The 10,000-nt window shown below is 36.9% G+C and overlaps 1 protein-coding gene across 5 annotated transcripts in view; it reads left to right on the top strand.

Annotated features, from left to right (window-relative positions):
* LOC138011792 (gamma-aminobutyric acid receptor subunit alpha-6-like) overlaps window positions 1-10,000 on the top strand; it is a 39,957-nt gene that overhangs the window by 15,120 nt on the left and 14,837 nt on the right. For all 5 annotated transcript variants that reach the window (XM_068858992.1, XM_068858991.1, XM_068858990.1 and 2 more), the window contains exons 3-7: window positions 2,523-2,590; window positions 4,865-4,938; window positions 6,472-6,692; window positions 8,328-8,410; window positions 8,630-8,758. In XM_068858992.1, the coding sequence (XP_068715093.1) occupies window positions 2,523-2,590; window positions 4,865-4,938; window positions 6,472-6,692; window positions 8,328-8,410; window positions 8,630-8,758 (575 nt within the window). The remainder of the gene's footprint in view (window positions 1-2,522; window positions 2,591-4,864; window positions 4,939-6,471; window positions 6,693-8,327; window positions 8,411-8,629; window positions 8,759-10,000) is intronic.

Here is a 10,000-nt window from a genome sequence, read left to right as displayed (position 1 = left end):
TGTACAACAAAACAACTCAAGCTGCAAAATCTTAGCCTTAAATGATGAATTTCTGTACAAAACTGCTAATAATGAGCCCTTTGCTAAAGAGTTGTGTTTTTAAGTTTTTGAGTATGAACAGACGCACCGGCCTTGGACACCAAAGTTGTTTGTATTTTTTTACCTATCGGTGAGCGTCACGCTTTACTTAAGTATTGACATCCAAAACGACAAAAGGGGTTAAATACTCGGTTTTAAATGATGAATGGCTGTACAAAACTGCTAATGATGAGCCCTTTGCTTACGAGTTGTGTTTTTTAGTTTACGACTAAAGGGATGCACTGTCGCCAAGTTTGTCTATTATCGCTCTATACGCGTCCATGTAAATTTCGCTGTTTAAAAGGTTTTTGTGCGCCGTTTGTCGATAGGTTTATATTTCTCCAAAAGTAAACTTGATGATTTTTTGTTCGGCCTACAAATATCCAGCCTGAAGGCTTTTGCGCCATTAGAATAAGCATATGGTGATATTTTTTGTGCCCTTTTAATGACGCTCCGTCTAGCCAACACGCAAAGTATTTTCACATTCAGGGGCACCCAACGTCAATTTTCGGAAAATATCTGTTCGGAAGACGATTTGAGATCTAGAATTTTCGGAACATTTGTTGTAAAATTTCTTGCTTGACTGCCTGTCCTAGGCTTTTCGAACATCTAAAAAATGGTGTAATTTCCCCTTTTGTAACGGATTTTTGCCCTAAAAAGGCCAACTAGAATTTTCGGGAGTCTTTATTCAGGCTGAAATTTTCGAAAAGGTAAGTTTTGATCCCTATAATTTTCGGAACACTAGACTTTCAGCTAGGAAATCCGAACAGATGAAAAATTTTTAGGGGATAAAAATATGCCTACCACTACCGTTTTAATGCTAAAATACGTTTAACAATGCTATGTCTAAGTGGTTTTGAACTCTATTCTCGTTGGGTGCCCCTGCACATTCACCACACCGAAAATGATTGAGAGTAAACAAAGACAAGGCAAATAAAGAAAGACAGTAGGAGAGCTCATAAATACTAATGAGCCTTTTTGCGCATTTGTTGACGCGCATCTGCGTTTTTTGAGACGAGTTTACGTTGTTTGCGTATATTTCGGTTCGCTTATCTCCGAGCTGCACTGTATGATGTATGTTTGATGATCGATGATTGGTGAATGATGATTGATTGATGATTCATTAATTGATGATTGATCATTCATTAAATGATGATTGGTTTATGACTGTTAACGACTGACAATAGATTGATCGATGGTTGATGGTTGATGATTGACCAATGATTGGTGATTGATTGATCAATGATTGATGATCGATTGATTGATGATTCATTAATCAAGGATTGATTGATTGATTGGTTGATTGATTGATTGATGATGGGTGATTGTTTATTAATTGGTTAATGATTGATGATTGAATGGTCAATAATTGATTATTGTTTGATCCCTGGTCGATGATAATCGATGAATAATGTTTAATTGTTTGATGATTGATTGGTTAATGAATGATCGATGATCAATAAATTGATGTTACACGATTGATCATGTCATATCATCATCACATGATATGATGATATGATAATTAATTGATACATGATTGATGATTGGTGATCGATTTATAACTGGCGATTGATTGATGAAAGACGATTGATGATTGAAAATCGATGATCGATTGATTGATGATAGATGATTGATTGTTGATTGACAATCACTGATCCAAAAGCGATGGTGACAGATGAGTGATAACTAATTGATTGATTGATTGATTGATTGATTGATTGATCGATCGATCGATGAAGAGTAAGGCTGTCATAATTTCAGAAATCTATGCGTCACTTTCTGGCAGTTGTTTCGTCCGTGGGGAGTGGAATGCGAGAGTTGACAACCGTAAATTAACCTAAAAAAGTCTTCTCCGGATCGTCCATAGCAAATAACATGGGATAATACTCGAAACATCAGATCGCATTAATTTACCTTTAGAGCAGTTTTCAAATGGCTGTCCAAAGTAATTACGCGATAGCAATTGCTACGCTAAGTGGTTGATTTAAAAATCTCTCGCCAGTTTATCAGCCAATGAGAGGGCAAACCAAAACCAATCCCGTCGACTTGCCCGCGCGATTTTTCCCACGCTTTGAGCAAGTTACACGGAGTTATTAATTGGGCTGTTTGTTCCTGCTGTTCTTGGTCAAAGTAATTACTTTGTTGTTTGTTTTACGACACCCAATTGAAAATCGCTTTAATTTATCAACCAATGAGAAGGAAAACCAAAACCAATCGCGACTTGCACGCGCGATTTTTCCCGCGCTTTGAGCAAGTTGCACAGAATTGCTATGAATTTGGATTGGTTCATTGCGCTGTTTGAACCTAGCCTGCTTTGGTCCGTCAGAATAATTACTTTGGTGTTTGTTTCACGACGCTCAACTGTATATTGGCGTCTTTTTCCAAGAGAATCCCTGTCCAAATCTAGACCCAGAAGTAAAATTACTATATTTTTTACCGCACAGAGTATCGAGCGAAGATGTTCTGACATTATTATTCAGTGGATATGATACAGCAACACGGCCGAACTTGGGTAAGTACAGAATGCTTAAAAGTCTCATTAGACGTTTCGTAGATCAATCGCGCTGGCTGGTCCGAGTGCTGTGAAACATCTGCTCAAATTTGAAAAATGTATTAGAGATCTCTACAACAAAGAAAACCTAAATCGACTAATTATTTTTGGCATTTCGTTGCGATACTCCTTTGTAGTGTCTACATCAGGGGTGATAAAAGGTGACGCATGAATCTATTTATATGCCACCAATAGGCCATTTGCAGCTTGTGATCACATGGTACAAAAACCGCCATAGCGGAACTCAAATTGCCCACTGGGACATCTGAAACATTTAAAATTTAAATTAAGTTGCTTTGTTATGTAAAGCCAATTGTAGCAATATTCAATAAATGTATATTTTAATTCAAAGAGTCTATTTTAGTTCAATTCAACACATAAATTTATGTTCAATATACTTTTTTTTTGGTTCAACTTTCGATTTTGCATTCAACACCTTTTGCATTCAATGCATTTTGGTATCCTTCAATGCGATTGCTTCGGTTCAAACTTTTCTTTTTAAATTTCAAGAGCACAATTTGTGTACAACACTTTTTATTTCGTTCAACGCGATTTACTTTCGTTCAACGATTTACTGCAGAGTGGTTGAGAGGTAAGTAGTCCATGTATGACCCACCATACATTGAATCAAGAGGGACTAGGCAATAGTGGTCAACCGCTGTGCAATAAATCGTTGAACGAAAGTAAATCGCGTTGAACGAAAGCAAAATCGGAAGTTGAACCAAAAAAACCTATATTGAACATAAATTTATGCGTTGGTTTGAACTAAAATAAACTCTTTGAATTGAAATATCCATTTATTGATTACTGCTGTAATTGGCTTGCCATACTTTTAATTTGTTTCAGATGTCCCAGTGCTCAATTTGCTGTCCAGCATAGCGAGTTTTCGTACCATGTAATCGCCAGTTGCAAATGCCCCATTTGCTGCAAAGGGAAAGGACACGCTATTTATAACAAATGTTCACTGTTTAATAAACGAGAAGTAGTGTTTTATCTGGTTTCAAACAACGAGGCGAAGCCGATTGTCTTTAGACCCGATAAAACACGACCTGCAAGTTCATTGAAGGGCTTCAATTACATTCCACGACAAGCTTTTCCCTCTGGAGTCAGAACAAAGGTTGAAATGATTGTGAAAGGCAAACATTAGCAAACAAGAAAAACAAGTGTAGAGCGAGTTTCAATCAAATGTCGTAATACCAAAACAAAAGTAATTACTTTGCCAATCAAAAAGAACGGAGACAATCCAGTAAAACAATCAAAACTCAGTAATTACTCGTATCCGACACAAAGCGCGGGAAAATGTGCACAAGAGAGCCACGATTGGTTGGTTTCACTTTTGATTGCTCGAAAAAATGGTGCGAGAACTTTGAACCAATCACTGAGTGAAGTAATGCAAAACCAAAGCAATTCGCTACTAGAGCGGTTTTCAATTGAGTGTCGAAAGTAATTAGATAGTAACTTTGGTTTATGATTACTTCACTCAGTGATTGGTTTAAAATTCTCGCGCCATTTTGTCAGCCAATCATAAGTGAAACCAAAACCAATCGTGGCTCGCTCGTGCCGTTTTCCCGCGCTTTGTGTCGGCTACGTGTAATTACTTCGAGTTTTGATTGGTTTACTGGATTGTCTCAGTCCTTTTTGATTGGCCAAAGTAATTACTTTGGTTTTGGTTTTAAGACAATCATTTGAAAACCGCTCTATTACTTTCGACACTTAATTGAAAACCGCTCTGATACCTTATTAGTATACTTTATATAAAGAATAGGCCTTTGTCGATATATTAAAATTCATCTTGAAAGAGATGTTTAGAGGACAAAGACAAAGGAAAGTGGATGATTTGCAAATACTTTTCACGTTCATTCCAACGTGTTTCTAGTGTTTTTGTCCTCACTGCCTCACTATCAAGCTGAATATTTGATATTTCGAAAATGGCCTATTGTAATGAGTATTGTTTTATCAGCTTTCAAAGCCCATGCACGTGACGTTTAATCGGTGACCTGGTGGTTTGTTTCGTCATAAATTATGAATGTGTTTCTTAACGACCTTTTAATAACGTAAGGTGCCAAGAGGTTTTAAGAAAAAGGCCGCCATGTTTGATCATCAACCTCGTTGCTATGATTACTGTTACTTTTGAAATAAAAACTGAAATGGCCACCAAAATTTGCAATCATTTGACACCAGCCTGGTTTTTGTAAGCAACCCTTTATCTTTGTCATTCTTTACTTTATGCTTTAGAAGAAGGAAAACCTACGACTATCAAATCTACCATCTACATTGAATCTTTCGGAAACATAGAAGAGGCCAACATGGTATGTACTGGTATTAAGTCGCTCTTTAAGTAATAGAGACCTTAAGATATATAACGGCGACGTCGACAGAAAACGTCACCTCAAAATATAAATTTGCGCTATCATAAATCTGTCGCGATTATTCTATCTCTCTTTTTTTCTCAATAACCTATCATGTTATTGAGTACTGTGTGTAAGTTATGTATGCGAGTATATGAAATAAATGTCAATATCGCGATTATTCGGTCTCGCGCAACTCCTACAATGTTGTTTTGTGGCGTTGATGGTGCCGTTGCCGTCGTGAGATTCCTTGCTTTATTCATATATGGGGGATATTACATGACCACGCGGGAATACAAATTTTATGTTCAGGGCTGGCGCAGTGGCGAAAGCACTCTATACTCTGCACCGAATGGTTTTCACCGTGTACTCTGCTTTTCGCCTCTTCTCAAAAACCAGCATTTGATTAAATTAAGTGATTATTATTACTATTAAGATTATTATTATTACTATTATTACTATTACTATTATTATTATTATTATTATTATTATTATTATTATTATTATTATTATTATTATTATTGTTATTATTATTATCATAGTTTCCAGTGCTATTAATTGCTTCTTTCAGTCTCCTTGAACCGTGGCCAATCCTTGGTCCTGAGGTACCAGGGGACGTTTTTATTTGATGGACAGAAACCTTCTCAGTAGTGCGCCGTTACTAGGAGGACGATCTTTTGCAGCTCATTGACCGAATGCAAAAATGACCGCCAACAAATTATTATTTTGTCTTTATGTTAATTAGCCTAACTAGCCTCGTTCACACGCGTGAAATTGAAAGAATTTGGGCTGTAAAACGAGGCTAGTTAGGCTAATTAACACAAAGACAAAAGAATAATTTGTTGGCGGCCATTTTTGCATTCAGTCAATTCATGTTGCTGGTTCCAGGGATCTTTCCTAAGTTCTGGTCCGTTCCCTCTCTTATTGTTCAAGTACTGATAGTATCTTCTCTCGAATGAGCGCAGCAGTCACCAACCTCTAGAACACTCACGTTGTGTAACATTTAACAAGATATGAAAGTTATAAATAACAAATCATTATATGTGAAATTGAGCCATCAAAATGTAATTTTTTTTTAAATTACATTACAGCACAGCACAAAAATATCTTACAATGAAGGGTAACTTCGCATTTTATTGGCTTATCATGTTAGTTACCATGACGACACCTGTATCCTCACATGGGAAAGATAAACAAAACAAAAAAGCATCTTCACTGAGCGCGGCAAAGAAATGATATTTTATAGTAAAGAGGAAAATCCTAGTATTCCATCAGTATCTCTATACTAGTAATTACCATGACTGATTGGAATGCTGTCGAGAGGTAGCAAAACGGAGCATATGTCATGCGCAACAACGCTGCCCTTGATACTGTGGGTACAACGTAGACATCCAGAAATCCAGAAATCCGCTCATTTCAAATAAAACGATTAGAAACAAGGATATCTTTCTGTAAATGGACTGTTATTATTATTATTTTTTTTTTGGTCTCAAGGAATTCAAGGTGTACTGCTACTTTCGCCAGTACTGGAAGGACTTACGGCTGGCCGGCAAACTTAACCGCACTATTATCTTAAAAGGTAGCGAGATCGACAGCATTTGGGCGCCAGATCCGTTCTGCTATAATGCACGTGAATCGAACATGATGACGCCAAATGAGGAGATTCACAGCTTCGTGCAAATACAACCTGACGGAAACATAGCCATGAGCAAGGGGTAGGTATGTTCCAACGAACAAGAAAGCGTACAATACAAAAAGTACAAATAATTAATAATTAAAACTTGACAGTTAAATAATTAGATATTGATTGAGCAGGCTGGCTCAGTGGTGAGAGCACTAGCCTTCCAGCGATGTGGCCCGGGGTCAACGCCATATGTGGGATGGTTCCGCTTCGAGATGTTTTTCCTCGGGCACTCCGGTTTTCCCCTCCCCTCAAAAATCAACCTATGATTTTATTTGTTCTGATTTCAGTTTATTTGTAGTCTCCCCAATTAGAAAATTACTCGTGCATGGCTAAATAACCCACTTATGTCCAGGTTTGACCCTAATTAGATGCACGCCCAATTTTGACATCCAACACAAAGTGTCCCTTTCAGTCTAAGCATTTGCTACCTATTTTCAACAATAAGGTAAGGGTAAAGGTTAGCGTGATTTTTAGCTTTGGGTAAATGCAGCAGTTAATCTTCACTTAAAGAGCAGCATTTGGGGGACACTTTGTGACATAAATTGTCTGTATTCTGAGACACAAGTGATGTTGAAGTTAGCTAGAAGAGCAAGGGGACACTTCGTGACGCTTATTGAAATCCGCGTGCATCTAATTAGGGTCAAACCTGGACATATCTCAAATAACCTTGAGATTTAAATTAAGTGGTGATGATTATTATTTTTATTACTTTGCTTTCTATATAATTTTACTTTCATCTTCATTTTTAATACCGGATTATGAAAATGAATGCATAAGAGTAGGTTCGGTAGTTTTACAAGTTTCCTGGAATTTTTTAAAGAAAACCTCCACTAAAACAAGAATATAACTTTTGAATATTTAACATAAATGTTTACAATCGAAATTGTTCAAACGTTTTCCAATAGAATCGATTGTATCCGAGATAAATGAATATCAAACTCTTGTTTTGGTTTTCAAATTTCCTGGGCGCCGCTATCTTGAATTGTGACGTGTTATGGTTGCTTTTTTGTATTTGCACAAAGAGCTTTTGTTTTAAAACAATAGGGCAACCATGACACGTCACAATTATCCAAGATGGCGGCGCCCAGGAAATTTGAAAACGAAAACAAGCGTTTTTGAAATTCATTTATTTTGGATACAAACGATTCCATTGGAAAACGTTTGAACAATTTTGATTGTGAGCATTATGTTAACTATTTTAAAGATATATTCCTGTTTTAGTGCAGGTTCTCTAATAATAAGGAGGTTGATGGGCAGATTTATTCGAAACTAATATTTGAAAAAAACAAGTCCGCATTTGATAAGTTCGATTTCGTTGCATTAGAAGCATTAATTCCCCTCTTAAACGTCTTGGAAAGGGTGAACTCGTATGGGATATTATAAAAAAGTGTGTTTGACCTACTGAGGATTTGAATATTGGGAAGATTTTTCATTGTCACTTATTTTCAACCTCTTCATTTCAAAGTTTGCAACACCAGACCTTATGGTCAAGGTCCTCCTACGCGACGCACGAATTCGAATTCTTACGTAGATGCTTGCAGCGTAAACAAGCTCTGATATTTGATGCCTTCATCGTTTTTTTGGAAGACTTAGTCTACCACAATTCAACTGATAAAAGAGTTGATGAAATTAACATACAATATTCCAATTTTGTTACGTATCCTAGAGTGACTCTGCTTGCCTCCTGTGTCATGAACTTGCAACATTTTCCACTGGACGCACAGACATGTCATCTTAAGATAGGAAGCTGTAAGTACACTCAGAGGACAAATTACCTTATGCAATGCTTTTGTTTGATTAGAAAATCTGATAAACTCGATGAACACCGACAACGTATGAAAAGGATAGTCTTTTCACCATAAAATAATGCAAGGTTAGAGGAGTACTTCTTCAGTGCACATTTGTATCCTCGAAAGACCTTTAGTAATATAGCAGCTTTAAGGGTGCCTCCATATTTGTCCTGTTTAGATGCTTACTCTACCAGGGACATTGTCTACGAGTGGCTTCCTGGAAAAGTTGCTGTTGGCAACGAAGAATTGGCTCAATTTGAATACAAAGGAGCTAATTTGACATCAGATGTGGATGTTTACAGCACAGGTGAGCAGAAAAATTGGTCAAAACGATCACAATCTAAAAAAAAAACAAATACTATACGAGAATTAGTCTAAGGATCTTAATTATCCATGCCAATGCAATTGAACATTGTTATCAACGTCATCAATATCATCGCCTTTGTAGTCATCGCTTTTATCGTCATCCTTGTTGATGTTGTTTTCCTTCTCCTTATTTTTTTCCTCTCATCCACATTCTTCTTCTCAGTCGTCTTTGTCGCCGTCTCCCTCCTCCTCCTCCTCCTTATCATCATCATATTATTACTCTTTCCTCCTCTTCATCAGGCCTACTTGTACTTCTTCTGCATCTTCTCCTTTAATTCTTTTTTTCTATAAGATTTCCCAAATTTCAATTTTGTTTCCTTTTTTGAGTTGAGTGTTGTATTTCGTCAGCAAATTTTCGGCATTCGATTGTGTTCCACAAAGTGATCTTTTAGTCGCTTTTTGGCTTCTTTCTTTTTAACTAGCGATGTTTTTGAGCGCATTTTGTTTTTCAAAGGTGTTCCTTTTCTTGGTTCTGGAACGGTCCCCTCTTGAAAAGCGAGAACAGATTGTTCCTCTTTTTTGTGTTCCTTTTGATGAATTCGGAACGTGCTTTCATACTACTTGGGAACAAAATGGTCCTTCATTGCTAAAAGGGGAACCAATTGTTCCGAGTTCCGAATCCCGAGCGGAACAAATTGGTCCTTAATGGGTGATTTAGGAACTATTGTTCCTAAACATGTGTTCCTTTTGATAAAATGGGAACGTGCTTTTATAAAGATACGGAACAAAATGGTCCTTTATTGTTAAAAAGAGAACCAATTGTTCCGAATTCCTAATCCCAAGCGGAACAAATTGGACCTTAATGGGTGATCTGGGAACTACACCTTTTGCTGTTCATTTACGCAAAAGATACATTCATTTACGTCAACAGTCGAAACTACGTTCATTAGCACTTCCATGAACTTCAATAACGCGAACGAACTTTCAATAACGCTATTTGCATGTGAATTAACATTCAATAGCATCAACGGATGAACCATTGCACCTTTGGACGATCAAAGATAACAAATATCCTTTCAATCTCGCGCAATGGTTAATCATTAACACTAATAGAAAATCAATTGCATAGTGTGACAATCAATGGCGTATTAGAGACATAAAATAATCAATTTGCATGGAGACGCACAATCAATTGCACCTCCATACAATCGTTTATTCGAAATGCGTAAATGAACAGTAAAAG

Source organism: Montipora foliosa, chromosome 7, assembly GCF_036669935.1.
Source record: "Montipora foliosa isolate CH-2021 chromosome 7, ASM3666993v2, whole genome shotgun sequence".
Classification (NCBI taxonomy): Eukaryota; Metazoa; Cnidaria; class Anthozoa; order Scleractinia; family Acroporidae; genus Montipora; species Montipora foliosa.
This window is presented reverse-complemented; position numbering and strand designations above follow the sequence as displayed.